The sequence below is a fragment of the Augochlora pura genome, chromosome 7 (genome assembly GCF_028453695.1).
Source record: "Augochlora pura isolate Apur16 chromosome 7, APUR_v2.2.1, whole genome shotgun sequence".
NCBI lineage: Eukaryota > Metazoa > Arthropoda > Insecta > Hymenoptera > Halictidae > Augochlora > Augochlora pura.
This window is the reverse complement of record NC_135778.1, coordinates 35227408-35247398: the sequence shown is the minus strand read 5'-3', so window position 1 is coordinate 35247398 and position 19991 is coordinate 35227408. Positions and strand designations below refer to the sequence as shown.

At 39.7% G+C, this 19991-nt stretch overlaps 3 protein-coding genes across 12 annotated transcripts; 1 reads left to right on the top strand and 2 right to left on the bottom strand.

The window, feature by feature from the left end:
- Positions 1-1656: 1656 nt before the first annotated feature.
- LOC144473206 (protein sex-lethal) lies at positions 1657-15760 on the bottom strand. Of its 10 annotated transcripts, none has more exons than XM_078186868.1 (6): positions 15631-15760; positions 12308-12626; positions 12060-12235; positions 11871-11984; positions 11018-11178; positions 1657-4767 (listed from the first exon to the last, which is right to left on the bottom strand). In XM_078186868.1, exons 1-6 carry the CDS (start codon positions 15681-15683, stop codon positions 4493-4495), a joined length of 1098 nt encoding a protein of 365 aa, XP_078042994.1. In that variant the 5' UTR covers positions 15684-15760; the 3' UTR covers positions 1657-4492. The 10 variants fall into 10 exon arrangements, with proteins under 10 accessions (XP_078042994.1, XP_078042997.1, XP_078042996.1 ...); XM_078186871.1 differs by having other exon boundaries at positions 12308-12826; positions 15631-15695; XM_078186870.1 differs by lacking the exon at positions 15631-15760 and adding an exon at positions 13719-14699 and having other exon boundaries at positions 12308-12826.
- Positions 15761-16852: 1092 nt separating this feature from the next.
- Positions 16853-17548, bottom strand: LOC144473207 (uncharacterized). Its single transcript, XM_078186879.1, has 2 exons — positions 17223-17548; positions 16853-17129 (listed from the first exon to the last, which is right to left on the bottom strand). Exons 1-2 carry the CDS (start codon positions 17529-17531, stop codon positions 16854-16856), a joined length of 585 nt encoding a protein of 194 aa, XP_078043005.1. The 5' UTR covers positions 17532-17548; the 3' UTR covers position 16853.
- A 529-nt stretch (positions 17549-18077) lies between these two features.
- Hdac3 (histone deacetylase 3) lies at positions 18078-19968 on the top strand. Its single transcript, XM_078186867.1, has one exon. The coding sequence runs from the start codon at positions 18527-18529 to the stop codon at positions 19826-19828; it is 1302 nt and encodes a 433-aa protein (XP_078042993.1). The 5' UTR covers positions 18078-18526; the 3' UTR covers positions 19829-19968.
- The last annotated feature ends 23 nt before the right edge of the window (positions 19969-19991 follow it).

The following is a 19991-nucleotide window of genomic DNA, read 5'->3' as shown; positions in this document are numbered from 1 at the left end:
TGTCGTCGCCTGATGTGCAGCAGATGTTTGCGATTCACTTGACGTCAGAAACGCTTGCTGCACTTCTGAAGGGAACTTCTCGCTCAAGGGGGTCGAGCCACAGCGAGGGGAAGGAAAACATCAAGGGTTGAAGCCAGTGACTGCTAACGTACCAGAAGGACCCTACATTGGTGATCGATAACGATAATCAGTATTGAAAATAATAAAAAAAAAAGGATCGAAAATTTTATAGAAAAGATTACCATGATGTTTCTTGTAGTCTACAAAATGAGATCCTAAAATAAATTTTGCGCTTAGATATCAAAGTTCGCGCGACCAATTCAAATGCCTGTATTCCAGAAGGAAATGGAGGCTGAGGAAACCGATGGCTTGAAGGACGGTGAGCCACAGCTAAAGCCAAATCTGGCAAGGTAATATCTCGGTCGGTGCACCAACTATCCGCCCCTTCCTGTTTCCTCTTCGCGAGTTCCCCGGTTAATCTCTACACCGCAGAGTTTCCTGTGGGTGGAGACACGACGCCAGTTATAAAGTTTCTGAGCACGGTTCAAGAAACTTCAAACGTTCAGTGTGCTTCGTCGCAAACGGTTCGCGCTCCTGAAGAAGGGAAAAAGCAGAGAAGAAAAGTGCAAAGAAGAGATTAGGAAAGTGTGTACCAACCGACCATAGTTCCCGAGGCTCTGTGCTGTGACCAGGAAGGATTTCATTCGGGGCACGTTGCGGCTCATCATCGGGCAACTTTGCTTTCTTTTAAATGCAAGCTGCCCACTGAAGGGCAACATCGTGCTCGGTAGAATGCAGCGGTAGTGCATCGCAAGTTCATTACATCGTTTAGTATTACGTACGGTTGCGTGCACGCGTATGTGTGTGTGTGTTTGTACATGTGTGTCGGTTGTGAAAGAAAGACTGTTTGTATAGACGAAGAGGGGTACATCGTGCTGCTGGAATAAATCATTGACGCAAAACTCCTCTGTGTCTCCTTTTCCCGCATTTTCTCATCGTACTGTCTCCCCAACACGCTCGCAGTCCGAATGGCGCTCTCCCAGCGGTCTCTAACATTTTTACAAATTACTGTTTAAAACATTGTTGCCTAAATACGATACGGAAGACGGCGAACGTGCTGGAATACGATGCTCTCAACAAAAGCAAAACGCGGCTCGGTTTGCAGATATTTATTTCGTCTTAAACAATTAAGAGTCTTACGAACTATAATTATCTGTCGGGAGCATGTGACCGTGCAAACATTGTTGCGTCAAACGAACAAGGGAAAAGAAACGTCAAACGGAACGAAAGAATTTATTAAAAATTACGGCGCGTGCTTGCGACTTATATCTTTTGTCATCACAATTTCATTGCGGTTTTCATATTTTTACTTCGTTTCATTTCCTAGATCCGTCTGTCGGAGGGATCGGAAACGCCTGTGTTTCTTTGTTTTCACGTTTGTCAAGTTAATGATTATTCTCAATTTAAAAAAAAAAGAAGCTTGAAGCTTATCACGAATTCTTTATATTTTCGTACAAGGTGTCGTATAACTGGAACTACTGCAATTACTGCACAACAGTAATTTAATTCTCTACAAAAAGGACCTAGTTACTTATAGCTAAAAGTCCTTTATTTAGGAAATATTTTAATTGAAATGTTAGTTATTTAACTAAAAACTTTTAGTCATAAGTAGCCTAGAATTTATTTACAAAACATTGCTTACGTTGTAATGGTAAGGTTCCAGTTACGTAATAACGCACACAATAACGTCTTCAATATAAGGCAATTTCGATATTCTTGTTTTTGCTTGAAAAAGTACCATAAGTATGACTCGGAAAATGAAGAAACACGGAGCTCGCGTGACAAATTTTAACCACTATAAAAAGTCAGTCTCATTTTTTCATCCTTAGACGTACCTAGACGCGACGACAGCGTGTTCCCGCTTGCAATCTATGTACAATAATCCTTCGCCGTGTCCCGGACCCCGACGGTACGCATGATCTCCGCACACTATGCAGTGACGATCATCGCCCACACTCAGCTACAACGCAATAAAAATACTTGAATCCTGAACTACCAACTTGCCTTCGAATTTACAGCTATAGAATTATTCGCATACGTTCCTGGACGCAATACACGGTTCCTCTACAAATATTTCAGGTTTTAGCTGAACATTAAAGCTAGAACGATACAGTAAACCCAGGACAGTCTTCATAATTTTAACATTTTATCTATCTGAAACCTACTGAAAGGTTTCTTAATGGCAGTATCTAACAGAAGCTAACAATTTTCTTCGAACTAAAAGTAATTATAATCTCTTCGATGTTAATCTATAATTTGGAAAAGACTGCTTGGAGAAAACATAGTTGGTAAGTGGCATTAGATATACAAATTTGAAATTGCTCTAAGGGAAACATTAATTTTAGTTAGAGAGAGAGAGAGAGAGAGAGCTATTTTTGTTTTGTTCACAGCCTTATGGGTTCACTGTATTAGCGCATCGTCACCTACATCGAGTGTGCAACTCTGTTTTAAGTACACGCGAATGATCGTCTAAAATGAACGGTTACCGAACCACGCGCAAATTAAAATTCGCAGTTACATGTCAGTTTGTGATATCCCGTTTCACTGTCTATTTTCTTTCTTTCTCTAAGACCATCGGTGTCCGATGACAATATGGGAATCACGATCTCTCCGTGAACGCTGACTGATAAAATTCTTTTTCTCTCTTTTTCTTTTATACACTGACATTCACACGTCCATACACGCAGGCGCGCACACATACAATCTTTCTCTTAACGTTAAACATTCGATAAAGTTTCAAGTTAGAACCATAAAAAGGAAATGTACAACAACGTGTAGAACTCTTCAGATTCTGACGTGAAAACACACATCTACTATTCCATCAATTTGCAGAGGGTCTCATTTTATCTTCATTTAAATACACCTTGTTCATTAAATCTATTATAAATAATCGACGAATTATCCGCCGAAGCTGAGAAACTGGGTGAATCTAGATAGAGACCCAGGCACCGTTCGAGGGGTTAATAAATATTTCATATTACACATCTTTCCTCGGTATGTTACAAAAAGTTGATGGTTTGATTCAGGAGATAAAGACACCGTTTCTCTCGCAAAGTGAATTCCGCCTAAATAGCTAGGTGGCCAACATCATTTTCTGTCTTAACCTGAATCTTTTGTATCCGCCGATTCTGGGTCATTTTGAAACCCTATAACGAGTGTCTAAAATACAAAAATTATGTACATTTATCCACGTTCATTTTTCTTTCAATTATATGGCAGTGTAGCGACTGCCTTTTTAATCAATATTCAACCATTCCAGATATAAATAAATTCTGAAAATACGAAACTACTTCACAGATGTTGCGGTTTGTTTTTCAGAATATTTTCATTTACAACAACAAAAAAAGAGTTCTACCCGTAAATAAATTCAATGAAATTATCTAGATAAATAAAACAACGAACGAGATTTTATATTCTAGAATAAACATTTGTCCGTGACTAAAATTTAATTTCGAGTCACGCGTGACCCAATCTCGGCTATTAACAAGCCTAGACGAACGGCACGGTATTAAAGCTACGACGAAAGAGAATCGAGCTCGTTAACGATAAAAGAAGCGACGCGCGTTATAAACAGCAGGCAGGCGACCGGATTGCCCCTAGGGATCCGTCGTCCTTGTTCCAGGAGCAATCCGGAGCAGAAAACTTATCGCCCCTGCTTGGTACACAATGATGGGCTCGAAACGCGTTGCGGAACATCAAGAACTCGGTTCAATATGTTCATCGCTCACTGAAAGCCTTGAACTACTTTAGGGTTACATTAACGTGAGAACAAAGGTGACTAAAGAGAGAGAGAGTGATAGAGAGATAGAGAGAGAGAAGTACAATAACTTACAAAGACGATGGTTAAAATCTAAAGGTGAATATTATCGCACGACTATTATCTCCCAATAGTGTCAAGACTTTCAGCGTTATTTTTAGAGGAATTGCAAGTTGAGGGGTCTCACTCCTTCAGCTAGCTTGGACAACGTTCGAAGCGCTCTACGCTCTAGGGAGGGAATCTGCCCATCGTTGGACGTACAATACTAGGTGTTGCGAGCTTTGGTACAGGCACGTAGAAACATATTAAATACTAATACGCGCAGAATAATTTACACACGTGGTGGTCAGTCAGTCCTCGGTCGTTCGAAATTGGCTAAACGCGGTGAGCAAACCATTCCGAACGGTTCTCACCCAACCCTATTTCCGGAGGCGACTGGATACCTCCGAACCAGGCTTGGACGATGGATTGCCTCATGGAGCAAGGAGAATACGTATCTGTCTATTTCTCTTAGCAAATCTAGAACACTGGTGGTTGCCCACGCTTGATCAACGGGTTGCTGTGATCCCTGGATTAACGATTACGAACGACGTCCGTCGCTGCGGTTTGTCTCCGCTGCAACGAAGAAAGGTACGTGGCCGATGGTGTCTTTGTCGCCGGCTTCCCGCTGCTAGGTCACCAGAAGTGGGATTGAACGTAGCCACCCCCCATGCCGATAGGGTTAAAACGGTGAGGGTGGATCTTCTCCATTCTCATGGCGCCGGGTCCACCGCTGCCACCGATGAAACCGCCGTGAGGACCACCACGGGGACCAAATCCCCCTGCTCTACCTAGCATGCCAGGCCCGGCACCACCTACGCCCATTCCGCCCATCCCGGGCGGGCCGCTGATGCCTCTGCCGCGTCCTCCTCCTCCTCCTCCTCCACCCCCGCCGATGCCACCGCCAGAACCTGAAAAATTCCCAGATAATTAAAAGAAGGATCCTCCAACAATTTATCAATTAGTTCCCCTTCTAGAGGATCGATTTTCGATAGAGGTGCGAGGGGCATCAGAGAGAAGGTGTTGAATAAAATGGAAATAGGCTGATTGTTTCAGTTTCTAGTGTTTTAATCAAATTTAACGAGCGACTACAGCATCACGCGGACCCGTAGCAACGAGGATAAGAAAGGTATAAGATACTTATGTGGTAGGAGGACTGAAAGAACGAGTGTCGAATAGTGCACGCCGGTGTTAATTCTCTCTCTCTTTCTCGGACTGGCGCGACTTGTCCTGATGATTCTTCGGACGGTGGTGTCGATATCTCTCGAGACGTGTACTCAAACATTCTTCAGGGTCTTTTCTGATTTTTGGTTTCTTCGTTGTGCAACCGGAAAAGAGCTAGGGCATTTGTTGAGATTTCGTTGGAAGCTCCAAGGGTTTTTGTTGGCCAGAAGATGACGGCGTTTATATTGTAGTCGTTTTAGTATAAAAGGTACAGCGGCTCGGGTGTTTCGCGCTCGGATGTAAAACACATTTAATAAATGTATATATTCGCACAACAAGTTTTACGCGTTTTTTGCCGTTCACTCTAGCTATCATAGTCTTCTAATATCGATGTAAATAGCGGTTCTTGGCTGTGTGTATATACGCGTGTGTATTATGTATCGTGTTTGTAAGTCAATTTACAATTAACGAAGCTGCAAGAAGCTGTGGAATGGTCATCCAGAAATCTGGACGTTTCCGGAGGCATGAAAGTTTATTTGAAGTCAGACCAATTCTACTGAAACTTCCGAAAGATCTATAGAATGTTCGTCAGTTCGTAATCGATGTTGAAAGCAAGTAGAATTTTTCACTCAAGGTGGTCCAGAGTACTCGATGACCCAGGGAGTGGAGACACCACGGCTTCCGCCTCGTACTACATTCAGATTCAAATTTAAAATCAAAACGTGGATCGTAGGATCGTCCTGTTTTCGTTCTTCCTCCTCTGAACATACTAATTAGCGACATTTTCCTCGAGGAGGAGAAGGAAAGCACGATGAATGTTATTATTAGGAATGTCGTAGGCATTTTCGAGAGGATTTCATTCGATGCCTCTCAATTTCGTCGCTCTCGTCGGTTGTGGTCATCGCGAGACAATCACGTAAAGAACACGGTGCGTGCGACCATTTTACATTTCAAAGGTCTGTCAATAATGCTATATTTTGATCGAGAGAAACAGAGCGAGAGAGGAGGAGAGAAACAGGAAGAGAGCGAGGAAGAGAGAGCGCCGCAAGTTTTTATTTTTCTCTTTTTCTTTGATTTTTTTTTCTCAAAAACACCCGTGTGACACGCGAACTCTCCGAATTCGCACGATTTTTCTCGTTGATTATTTTTTTGCTTTTTTTTTGTCGGGTTTCCCTTTCGTTCTCTCGTTCGACGATTTTTGCATTTTGTTTTTCCTTATCCGTATCACAGCCATCGTTAGCACTACTGGACTTCAGAATTAACCATTTCGCAACGATCCGTTTTTTAAAAACTTCACGGTTTCTCCTTTTTCCACTACTTAACACGTTTTCTTTAAAATTAGAGAACTCTTCGGGCGTATTTACAATACGTGTCATCTTTGACGTCTTTGCAACGTCTCGCGTCGTTCCTCCAGAAACAATTAGGAGTTAACATAAGTTCGTTAAAAGTATCCTCTCACTTCAGTCACGGGCTTTCCCCAAGTGAGTTGTGCAACTTTTAGGAAATACTGATATAAGTAAATGCACATTTATAATATTCTATTTTTAATAATAGCTCTTTCTATCCATAAGGGAAAAACGATGCGAGATCGTTTCCGCAACACGAATATAATAATTATATTCTGAAGAAATATGCTCGAAAAACCTTACTCATTAAGACGTTTTCTAACTTAACTGCTAATTAAAGTTCTCAAGTATTCAATAATCATTTTTTTAAATATCCAGCCTCGCCTTTCTTTGTCATTCCTTTATATCCCTACCGTATAACACACGCTTTTCCATTACTTTTTTCTGAATGGAGATTATTCGTCTTCTTCTCGTGTATATGTTCGTATGTGTGTGTGTGTGTGTGTGTGGATATGGAAAGAAATTCGCAGCAGTCGCGCAAATTTTCTTATTAAGAGAGTATTCTCTTTTAGGTGAAACACGGCTCAAATACCGGCGCATTCGCAATATTAAATTCCTAAGAGATTTCAATCAATATAATTAAATATCAATACTTTTCGACCGGGGATGCACAACCAATTTCTTCATTAATTGTATATTTCTTTAATATCGTATTAAATATACAAGCGAACGTATCGTAAGAAAAACTGGCAAATTTTAATGAAAATAATTTTCATACCCCTCGAGGGGATTCTAACAGCGACCGTTCTTAATGCGCGGTCGAGGACTCTAGTCGTTCGGCCATAGTGACCTCGTTAGTATAACGCTTTTAATTTCGTTAGTATTGCTTTCGTAATTACACTGTGTTCGAATTCGTGCCGCTTATTGCTGGACGGTTGCTGTCCCAGGTGGCAAGAATAATGCAGGTAACGTCGCTAACGTTCATTCTTAAAATGCAATTCGGAACGAACGCATAAGGGTTGTACATACCCGTTCTCGATCAGGCGCATCTGTAACGCAGTCTATTATCGGTAATAAAGTGAGGTCTCGACGTCATGTCGTGCCTCCTACGTCGCAACGACCGAATGGAATCATAATTTGATCTACGTTTTATACGAGAGATAAATATACGCGCAATAGTCGCGAAAATTTGATTAAAAAAAAGAAGGAACGATTGTCAGGGTCTGTTCGTGGGAGATTCGATCATTTCTCTACCTAATCAGGACCTATAATCTCTCCTGCGGGAACTTTTCGACCATTTTTTGGTATCTATACGTAATATATTAGGATCAAAAGGACGAAAGTTTTAGTAACAGCGGAGATCGTGTTTAACATCTCTCCAAGAAGAATCGCCACCGTTCGTTTAGCCGGTCGATTGCGATTTTTCTTTTTGATTTCGATTCGATTCGACTCGAAGCTGACGCGCGAAGCTTGTACGTCAACAGAACTCTCTCTCTCTCTCTCGCTCTCTCTCTTTCATTGTTGAATACTTTCGCTAACTATGTACGTGTCCGTTTTCGACGGACATATCACGACGAACCTTTGACTGTCGCGACGACGATCATAAAAATTGTGCAACGTTTCGACTACTTAAAATCACTGTCAAAACTGGGGAACATCTTAGTCTCTACCCCTAAAAACAGACTTCCTCGTGTGTCCACAGGCTCAGTCTCTGAACACGTCCGAGGGTTTTTCTCATTGCACAGAGAGGGTTCAACGCATGGACCACGTACAGCGAACAAAGACAAAATCAACAGACGAAACGAGAACGTTGAGCTTCAAAATCTTTCCGTTTTATAGAATAGATTTAGTTGGTGTTTCTCTGCTTTCGGGTCTACGCGTTCAACCACACACAGACTGACCTCTCTTTTTCGGTTTGTTTCGGTTACAATCGTTTGAGCAATTTGTGTCGTTAATCTCGAATTACAGACAGGAATACTGTACTCTCTTTATATATCATTCGGCGAATCGTAAAATGAAATTCAAGCCTTAGGAACCCGTACGATTTATCGCGATTCGACGAACGCCCCCGGAGAACACACTTCCGGTTGACGTCGTACGCCTACGTTGCTTCGTCTTATCATACAAAAACATAACGAACGAACATGAACGCCTCCGTTCGCAGAAAGAAATTGTCACCTTTTCTAATATCGTTGATTAATTCAACGAGTTACAATGGTAAACAACGATGGCTGGTGTTAGGCGCACTTAAATCATGCCAATATTCATTGTTACACCAGTGGGAGACTCGTAATCATAAGTGCAAGATTAACAACGTACGATACAACCGAACTAGAAAGCATTTCTCTCTTTTTAATAAAGATAATGCACATAACGTTGGTATTTAATCCTGGTCGTATACAGACGTTCTCCTTCGTGGATTGGCGAGCATAGAAATGAAAATGGCATGTTAAAGAATTATTCAAAACATTGAAGAGTACGTATGCACAGTAATGGACAAAACTGTTTGGCACTTCTTTTACCTACTCATTGTTGTCTTTGAGTTAATCGAGTTTGTAAGAAGTTTCAAGTATGGTAGATATTCGACTAGAGGACACGTCCAAACAGTTTAGTCCATCGCTGTAGCAATAATTGTTTGATACTGGACACAGCCATGCATGGAACAAATTTTCCATTAAAGCCACACGTTTCTGCAAATGCAATCTGTCCAGAGCTAACCACGGATTAGCAACGACGCACGCTAAAGAGTAATTATTCGCAGGCATACAACAAGTTGGTGTGTCAGGCAAACTGCGGGTTCTATGTATTGCTGAAACCAATCAGAAGATCACAATTTAAATAAATCTTTCTATACACGTTCAATAAAGATGAAACCGTTTCAGCAGGTGATCTGCTGATTACTTTTAGCAATATATACACATATATAGAAAGGTATAAATAGCTATACGTTTCTATACATATGCATGAAATATAAGTACATAATAAACAATTCGCAAAATGTTGTGTTACACAGAATCCTACTGAGAGCACATAAAGAGAAGATACGATTTTCTTAAAACATAAAACACTACAGGCGTTAATCAGTCGTAATTCAATTACAATTAGATGAGAGAAAAGAATACATAAATAAATAAAGAAACCCCTAAGTGTTTTACATTCATTTAAAGGATGATAAAAATGAGCGATTTAACAGTTTCTTCTCTTAACAGAAAATGTATTTCCAACGTATTCTTAAATGATATCTAATGAAACACATATGTAGTATGTTATGAGGTACCTTACCGAAAAAAAAGAAAAAATACATACAAGTATGAAATATAAGTAATTATACATAATTGCTGACACAGAAAAAGAGATCTGGAATGATGTTCCAGTGTAGCTTGAACAAAGTCAAGAAACGATTAGGCAAACTCAATATAACAGCAGTGGCGGCAACTAGAACAACAGAGTTGCAAGTTCACTGATCCAGGCAATGTTCAAACACAAATATTCTAAACCAGCCTTGTGTGTGCAAAATACATCTTAGCCAAAAGTGTCTCTTTTTTTTCGTCTTTTTCTGTTTTCTTTTCAACACAAGCTGTCACTGACTAGCACAATATAACAATATATCATTTTTTTCATTTGGTTGTCTGCTTGTCCGTCAAAATTATCATTGCACACAAAACAACACATATTTCTATCACAATAGCACTACACGTTTTGCTTTTGCTCGGTGTCCTTCTGCGAAGGAACTTTGGCTGAATTTCACTGCCAAAAGATCTTCCATCACACATGTGATTTAATCTCAATCTCATGCGCACAACTTGGGGAAAACTCGTCAACAAAACAGAAAACACAGGAGGGTGGTAGGAGGAAGGAAACAAACAGTAGCAAAAAGAAATGTGTTCTCCACAATATTCGTAGAACATTACTGTATAACGTTGCGCGCATTAGAACGCAAACAGCATTTTCAATCTTCGCTGTACTTTGATTTAGATGCAGCCATATCTGGCAAATAATTCAAATGTTAGACAATGTCCTCAAATCTTCTACGCTCCGTCAACGATGCGCTGGATCTCTCCCACGGCAAAGATCGATTACATCGTTAACGGTGCGCACCAGAAACATTATAATTATTTTAAATGTGCACGTGTACACCTTGCAACTACGTTACAGAATTTCTTTAAACGATATCACTATTATGTTTCACTTGCACATGTGTCGCCATGAGAAAAAAAAGAATGAAGATTAACACGACAAGAGTTAAAAATTATGAGAGCTAAAGAGAGGAGAGAGAGAGAGAGAGAGAGAGAGAGAGAGAGAGAGAGAGAGAAAGAGTGAGTGAGAGAAAGGATGCGCTCTATTGATCAAAAAGTTTCTTAAATATTGGTGCTTCTACGATTCCAACAATGGCAATAATGAAACGAACGCATTGATTTACTGCGATTCCGTTAAGATTTAGAAAAGAAGCCAAAATGCAAGTATCACCTGACAGTAAAAATCTATCTTGTACTTCTTTCCATATTTAGATAAAGACCTTGCAATAGAAAAAAATAGTTAAGGGGTTATTACACAGTTGTTATTTTCAATTGTGAGAATTTTTAATGTCAGGTAGTAGAATAAAGAGTTACGGGCAAGGCTAATAATCTATAGAAAACTGTAGTCCACTTACCTCGACTCTGATTATATCCGGCTTGCCATCCTGCATAATATGCCGCCTTTTGTTTGCCATGTTCCTCCGCGATTTTTACGCTGAGCGGCTCCGATCCACCCTCTGGTATCGTGCCATGTAGTCTTGCGATCGCTTCTTGCGCCTCTTCTCTTTTATCAAATCTACAAGAAGAAATAAACATAAGAGAGAATCAAAGAAAACCTGATACTCGTAAAGAGGTCCGTTGGCAGAGATATAACGGTATAACCGATCTTCTGCCAGCTCCCTGGGATCTAATACAAGATTTATCAAGAGTGATCTAGAGCGTGCTATAAAAGCGGTCTCGTTACGGATCCCTAAAATCTGCCAAAATTAATAGAAATTGTCAAACTAGATTCGCATCTATTTCCAGCCAGCTGACACAGTTTTCATACTATTTCCTACAACAAACCGGTGTGCGTAACGCACGATCTATGCTTTAAGGTGATCTAAGTAGGTTGGTGGGTCGTTGAGCAGGGCAAAATCGAAAATTATGCAAGTGAAATCCGGTAGGAGACACGTGTAAAAATAATTTGGCAGCAAAGATATACACGCGGGGAAATAAATACGCGTATGACATTATATACACGACACGAAATCATTGCATAATGACGAAGCAACTTCTACCGCTGCTTCGTCACCCCGAGGAGCGTTCTAATTTTCTAGAGACTTAGGCGCCGATCAACAAACACATTTATCGTCTTTATCATATGTTACTGTCTTCGTGTTCCATTACCAATTATGACAACAATGGCACATTGCCAGAATGCATGGACATATTTCTCCTATTAGCACAATGGTTATTAACTATCATGCTTAACATTCGTGCTTTTACCTGACAAATGCCACACCCCTTGGGAGTCCTGTGAGTTTGTCCTTTAATATGTTCTTTTGTACGATGTTTCCATATTTGCTGAATATGTCATCAATCTGACTCTCTGTTATGTTTCTGAGAAGAAGGTACAAAAGTTAGATATCTACAGAACTCTAACAACAGTCTAATATTTTCATCTTGAATGAGTACCTTGGTAGATTTGTAACATAAAGGTTGGTCTCTTTAATTTCCTCTCCCGAGGGTCGTGCAAAAGATACCTTTAGCCTTTTGTTCTGGACCTGCAGACCATTTAAGGTATTTATGGCAGTTGCTGCATCTTCTGCTTTCGCATAGTTGACAAATCCAAAACCATAGCTATAGCCGGACTGTAAAAAACAAAGTATTATAATTTATCAAGAAATATGTTCTGATAGAATTATATTACAGCTTTTACTTACTTTGTAATCCCTCATTACACGACAGGATTCCACAGGTCCAATTGTTACAAATAAGCTATAAAGATCTTTCTCGGTCATGCACTGTGGAAGATAATTAATAATCAAATTTGTTCTTGGCTCGTCGATGTTTTTGCTTTGCTGTTGCTGTGGTTGTAACTGTTGTTGTTGTTGCTGAGGTTGAAGCTGCTGTTCTCGCTGATCCGTCATGTTTGAAGACTCCGCAGAATTTTGCTTGACTTGATGGTTCGCAAGTTGATTCTGATCCTCAGCGGACTCAACCAATTGAAAGTTCTGTTGCTGTGATTGCTGCGTACTCCAACTGATACATCCCAGCAAAACCATGGATGGGGTCAGCAAATACAAAAAATATAAACAAAATCATTACTACGTCTTCCCCGTGCGATGCCATGATCGTTGCTTGGTCTGTGTGCTTTTTCAAATACTCTCGCTTTCTTAAGCAATTGAAAATAAATAGAAAATAAATCTGCATATATACAATATATGTATATGATGCCAGACCTGTGTGTCAGAAACAAACAAACAAAGGCAAGTAAGGACAAAACAGAACCAGCGAACAGCCACGAATAAAGCAGACTAAAAATCAAACAAAGCGCAAAATTGACAAAAGAGATAGTAAAGATTCAACAAAGGTTACAAAGCAAAAGTGGATTTACCTCCAAATAATAATCTTATTAATAAATACTGCATAAGAACACTGTCTCAGTTACTTTTCTATACAGAATAATTTAGGTCCGATCTGAACCTAAAACGCCTGCATCATAACCTGTTAACGTTCAAATTCAACAATGTGAAATTGCTAAACAAATAGCAAACATAGACCCTCTAGTCCACTAACAAAAGTTTCAAATGACACGAACATCTCGACGCAACTTAATTTACGTAGATATTAAAAAATAAAAAATAATAAAAAAGAAAACAAAGGTAGTAAACTTCATTGAAGAACCATTCCACACGTATTGGAACGGGTGTTTGTTTATTGTTTACAAGTAGCACTGTGATTTTTACTGGGGATGCGACACACACTCAGATTCGCCTCGAAATTAATAATGCCCTCGACAATTCCCTCGTTTCCCGATCAACTATTTCAACGCTCGCACCATGGTAAGAGAGAAGAACAAGAAAGAATTTGTCACTTTTCGTCGTGGAGAACAGGAGTGTATCCCTGTGGCCTTATTTTGAAGAGGCCCGGGGAAAAGCGAATGGCCCGGCGGATTCGTGAATCGACCAAGCTGTCAGACTACGGAGGGAGCGAGAGGAAAAGAGGCCACGGGGACGCGCGCGAGTGAGACAGAGACGGAAAGAGCCAGGGCATCGAGAGTATCGAGAGAGAACCAGCGGGAAAAAGAGACAGAGGTGGGAGAGGAAGAGAGAGAAAGAAAGACTTACGCACCGAAGCAGGAGGGAGCGTCACGGGCAAAGAAGCACAGCCTAAAGAAAATCGGCGAAAAGAGCCAGCACTCGCAGTTGTCCTGTGTGTCACGCGCGTATGCGACGCTCACTGTACGCTAACAATTATGTAAGCTAGCCGCGGCTGCATCGCGGGAACTCACGATTCTTGTTATCACCGAGGAACGTCCGTCTCCACGGTTACGTTGATACCAAATGAGGGAGTGTTTCGATGCACGAGGGACCGAAGAACGCAACGAAAAAAGAATCGCGGAGGAACTGCACCGAAGTCAACACGATCCACACGACGTACGCAAACGTACTGAGCCCCAGCCCTGACCTGCCTCGCGCGCGGCACCCTCTCGCGGTACACACTATCCCCACCACGCAGTATTTTCACCGCGGAAATGTGTGACAGGCATGCGCAGTTGTCTACTCGACCCGTCCCGCCTAAATTTTAGACCCGACCATTATTTAACCCTCACAGCACCGACGATGCCTGGGTCTCTCAGGACCCACAGTTTTTTCATCCTGCAATGCTATCGTCGTGAAATCGAACAAATTTTTTGGCAAGCAATTTTCTCTACTATATGGTTTGATTTGAATTTTTAACCTCCGAAACTAATAAATTTTCACTGCAATGCTTCATGCAAAATATTCTGCACTAATTATAATACAGCATAGTCATTGGTAATCCTGCTTATAGGTTTTCAATGTTAATTGTCTACAAATCAGATCATTTAAATTTTAGATTGAATTGGTTATCTCATAACCAACTAATTAAACATTTAAATATAGAATTATCGAATAGTTTTCCGTTTTTCAAATAGAAATTTTTGTTGGAATGATACCTAGTTCTGTTAAGTTTCTGGCACCCGTTTATGCTAATCAAGAGTCGATGCCAATTTCTCTTCTATTATTCTCTCTGTTTCCCGGACTAGCAATTTTTAAATAGACCTCAATTCAAAAGATAATTTTCATACAGCTACCAGATAACCTTGCACACTTTATATGTAAACGTAAACACGATAGAGATCCACAAAGAGAACCATGCAAGGGGGAAGGGAGGGAGCAGTTCAATGAAGCGCGCGCCCTATATATTTTCAAAATCGATTTTCTCGGAAACGGAAACGTGCAAAAAATTTTGCCCGGTGTTTTTGTTGTTAACATTGTATGTAACCTTGAATAGCGTACTTCGCGACTGCAGTATTTCTTTTTCTCAGATACAATGACTAGGCGTACCTTGGCAATATCTCACAATAGGTTACACGAATATCGTAAATTCGTTTCACGGCAAAATCTCACATAACATGAGAATAATAAGAATTTAAATTAGAAATTGTTCATGCAAAACGGAAAACAATGATTTCTCTTTCTGCTTTCAGCGTGAACGGATGCATTCGTTCGTCATTTCTTATACTCTATTTTGTTTCGTAATGCGAGGTTACTATATCAATCGTTGACATTATTCCAAATTCCATAAAATATTGTAGAACACGTGAAACGTATTTACCAGTGTATCGTCTATATTGAAAAATAAAAGATTGCGAGAGAAGAAAGACCGAAGAGTCATTATTCCCTTTTCATTCTCTGGATTCACATTTTATTGGAGAATTTAACTTCCCTCAAATTCTATAGACTATAGACCATCCGACACACTGCATTGCGCTATTACGCAGCCGCTACCAGTGGCCAGTTTGCGGTCCAAACTGTGACAGTTTCGATAGAAAATGTGATGCGCAGTAGAGAACGATATAACAAGAATCCCAACTATAAAATCCTCTGCAAACTTCCGTTCTAACATCAATTTAAATGCTTATACCTGATGCAATCGCAAAATTAGCGTATTCCATCTTTACGTGAAATGTTAGAGACGAAAATGAAATTTCTTTTTCACAAATACATATGAAACTTACCCTGTCCTTAGGTCAGAGGCATCTTGCGCAACTGTTCGTTCTTCAACATTCATTTCTCTCACTCATAAAACATACCACCAAACTGTCAACGCGTTTCCCGCTTCCAACTATTTTTCATTTCTGCATGTTAATCCTGTCGCACTCGAGATGCTGCCTCTTCGAACCGGTAACATTCTATCGCGAGTCGCGACTTTCCTTTCTTTATACAGAGAAGGCAATAATGCGAACACCTGTCCGTAGATATGTAATAACGATACTTTCGTAGATTTAGATCTGTCACAGATTAATTATTAGCTTGCCGATGATGGATACGAGACTGCAAGAACACATCGCACCTTAACGTTCCTGTATGTAGTTACGCGGTGAATCGAAAGTATAACGTACATCTACAACTTGATGTTCTGCAATATAACAAATGAACGGTAAATAATAAAAGCCGGTCGTTTTCTATCTATTCACTTCTTTTCAGTTAATACATGCAAAGGCCCACGTGTCGTTCTCGAATTAAACGAACAAAATAATACTACATGCATGAGCGTAAGTCGGGTTGCAGTTAACGATCACTTTTATAGGTTAGGTTCATGAAGAAACGTATCCGCTCTTTGGTGCCATGTTTATCGGGATTTGAAAATTTTCTACTATAATAGAACATTTCTCAAAATTTAAGTTACAGTATTACTAATCGAATAGATATTTCTTTTACATAATATGCACTTCATTTTTATTTTTATATGCTTTTTTCATATCGCTGCATATAATACATAAAATCCATAAATTAAATATTAATTATTAGAAACTATACGACTATAATAAATATCCACTCTTATCCTACTTTGAATTACCATGCGAGCAGAGAATAAAGAACTTAAGATCGAACAAATAAAAATCCAGATAATACTGATAATAATATTAAATCTTGATTGCTTTTATATTCGATCAATATTCTTGTTCTGCATGTTTATTTGATATTGCATCTGTAGTAATTATCAATATAAATATGTATAAAAAGGTATAAATTATACATTATAGATTAAATGTACATGTAAAGCAGCTTAATATCATAGATAATACGTTACGATAACTGTGTATAGGTACAAATTGCTACCTTGAGGAGAATCCAATAAATAACTCAATTATAAGTTGCACAAGGCACGCAATTTCGAATGCGTTGCTAGGGAGTGAAGAGATCATTATGGAAATCTTATTAAAACCAGGGGAAAATTTTATCTCAGCATGGAGAATCCTTTTCTTGTTAAACGGAATGGCCTGCATTGTATGTAATGTTTGTTTGATCCTGGGGATGCGTGCACCGGTGTTTCATTATTTTCCTTATCCCATGCGTGTCTCGGGGATTCAATGCCAAAAGGACTGTATAGCTTTGTTGGGGTTCTTCCTAATAGCTGACGAGAACGTGTCTGAGGAGTTTGCATTTTGCACATACTGTTTGGTGATTGTTGTTCTTCTAGTCTTTGGCGTCTGCGTGTTGAACTCTTGAATTTCTAAAATGGGAACATGCTGTTAGAAATATCGTAGCCGCGATTGAATAGAAATTGTACAACTACAGAAATGACTAATATTTGATTTGGTTAGACCTGCGAGATAGTTCCAAAGGTTGTGCGTACAGAAGATATCGTCTTGGATAATTTCTCGGCCCCGCTCCGCAGTGCTCTTCGAGAATCCGCTGACATATTTCCGAGCGATAAGTTGTTCCAGCCACGATCACTTGACTGTTTGTCTTTCGGCGTTTTCTCTTTGCACGAGTCGCTGGACTTGTCCTTTTCAAAGCGATCCTGAAGCCGACGCCTCAAATTCTTCGAGTTTTTAGTGATCTCTGGCGAATTTTTCACACTCAGAACCTCTCGGTGAAACGTGAACGAAACGCTTCGCGAATCCGGTCTCATGGTTTTCAATTCTTTCCTCTTCTGTTGTAGATCGATTAGAATTCCTTGGACGCCTTCAACTTATATTAGAATTGTACTACTAATTGCAAATAAATAAGATGAACACCAAACGAAATCGTCTTCATCCCTCGGAGTACGTTGCAAGCAGTTACAAGAGCGTCGTTGCTCGTTGCCAACCGTCACCACCAGTGTCCAGAAAATACGAATGGCCGCGTTACAGCCGATCAATTTACCGCAGCTTCCACTTACAAATGTTTTATGAAAACTAACACAAATTGCTCAATTTATTAATCGTATTGAAAGTTGGGAAAGAACTTCAAACTTGATGATGATATTTCATTGTAAATCGAGCTAATGTTTGAACTAGCGTTCCTCAATCTCTGGACTTCTTAAAATTTTTGACGTTTAATGAGAGCTACTTTACGCCAAAGCAGAGATATAGTATTATTTTTATTCATATGTGGCTGAAAGATTTTTCATAAACGTTAATAAAATTAATTTAGCGATTAATATTACTATGAAACAATTTTAATTAAAATCGTTTTATATTTAAAAAAAAAAATGCAGTTGATGTCCGGGCAAGTGGTCTGTAACTCCTCAGCATCAATTATTTCGGATGCATCCTTTTAGATGGCGTTTAAAAACTGTCAAAAAAGGTACATGAACATACATCGCTGAAATTATAATATTGGTTATTATCGTTGAACAAAATTTATTGTTGTTTATTGTGAACTTGTTGTTTAATAAGAATTCCGAGTGAAGATTAACGTACTTGATTCCATGCAAGGCAAATACCAAACAGAAGAACAATACATGGACTTGTCTAACCTCTATCTTCGATAAATTGGAGTTTGTAAAATAAGAATAGAAAAAGAGGTCGTGAATTCGAATTAGCTGTCTTCTATGATGACACACCAGATATCTTGACAACGAAGACCTCCTGTTTATTCATTATATTTCTTACATATATTGTTTTGATTGCGGTAACCTCAAATATGAGTTACAACAAAAAGGTGTCATATTTTTATAATCCTGACGTTGGGAACTTTCACTATGGTCCTGGCCATCCAATGAAGCCTCATAGACTCTCTGTGATCCACAGTCTCGTACTTAATTATGGCTTGCATAAAAAAATGCAGATATACCGTCCCTATAGAGCCAGTACTCATGACATGTGTCGTTTCCATTCTGACGAATATGTAGAGTTCCTACAAAGAGTGACGCCACAGAATTTGCAAGGATACACGAAATATCTTAGCCACTTCAATGTAGGAGATGACTGCCCTGTCTTCGAAGGACTATTTGATTTCTGTTCCATGTACACGGGAGCATCCTTAGAAGGAGCTACAAAACTGAACAACAACTGTTGTGACATAGCCATCAACTGGAGTGGTGGGTTGCACCATGCAAAGAAGTTTGAAGCATCTGGTTTCTGTTATATCAATGACATTGTGATAGCAATCTTGGAGCTGTTGAAATATCATGCCAGAGTTCTTTACATAGACATAGATGTTCATCATGGTGATGGAGTCCAGGAGGCATTCTACCTCACAGACAGAGTAATGACTGTATCATTTCACAAGTATGGAAACTACTTTTTTCCTGGAACCGGAGATATGTACGAAATTGGTGCAGAAAGTGGGAGATATTACTCTGTGAATGTACCACTGAAGGAGGGAATCGATGACACCTCTTACGTACAGGTGTTCAAGCCTGTGATATCTCATGTGATGGAGTTCTTTCAGCCTACAGCAATTGTGCTACAATGTGGTGCAGACTCCCTCGCAAACGATCGTCTTGGTTGCTTCAGCCTAAGTACAAAGGGACATGGAGAGTGTGTGAAATTTGTTAGAGACTTGAACGTTCCACTGCTTACTGTAGGTGGGGGTGGATATACCCTGCGTAATGTTGCACGTTGTTGGACGTATGAGACCTCTTTGTTAGTCGATGAACAAATAAGCAACGAGTTGCCTTACACGGAGTACTTAGAGTACTTTGCACCTGATTTCACCCTGCATCCCGACGTTGTAACGAGACAGGATAACGCCAACAGCAAACAGTATTTAGAAGCAATCACGAGGCACGTGTATGATAATCTGAAAATGATACAACACTCTCCTAGCGTTCAAATGCAGGACGTCCCCTGTGATGCTCTACCACCTGAAGAGGAGAGGCAACCAGAGCCTGATCCAGACTCTAGACAGAATACACAGGACACTGACAAGATGGTTGAGCCAACCAATGAGTATTATTCGGGAGAGAAAGATCAGGATAAAATGGACGTGAGCGAATCGTGATAAAGGAATGAATGAATTGGTTAATGTAATTGAAAATGACGTTGCTCTAAAACACTGAGATAGAGAAGCAAAGGATAGGATATAATTTTTTGCCGATAAGTTGATAATTGTAAATACTATGTAAATATCTTGAGAATCATTAAAACTATTTCTTACTTCTATT

What these genes read in the sequence shown, in the direction of transcription:
- LOC144473206 (XM_078186868.1), bottom strand. Translation starts at nt 15,683, where the DNA reads ATGAATGTTGAAGAACGAACAGTTGCGCAAGATGCCTCTGACCTAAGG. An exon ending in GTGTAATGAGGGATTACAAA is followed by an intron (nt 12,236 to 12,307) that starts GTAAGTAAAAGC and finishes TGTTTTTTACAG; the next exon opens with TCCGGCTATAGCTATGGTTT. An exon ending in CGGATATAATCAGAGTCGAG is followed by an intron (nt 4,768 to 11,017) that starts GTAAGTGGACTA and finishes GGAATTTTTCAG; the next exon opens with GTTCTGGCGGTGGCATCGGC.
- LOC144473207 (XM_078186879.1), bottom strand. Translation starts at nt 17,531, where the DNA reads ATGAGACCGGATTCGCGAAGCGTTTCGTTCACGTTTCACCGAGAGGTT. An exon ending in CCTTTGGAACTATCTCGCAG is followed by an intron (nt 17,130 to 17,222) that starts GTCTAACCAAAT and finishes TTCCCATTTTAG; the next exon opens with AAATTCAAGAGTTCAACACG.
- Hdac3 (XM_078186867.1), top strand. Translation starts at nt 18,527, where the DNA reads ATGAGTTACAACAAAAAGGTGTCATATTTTTATAATCCTGACGTTGGG.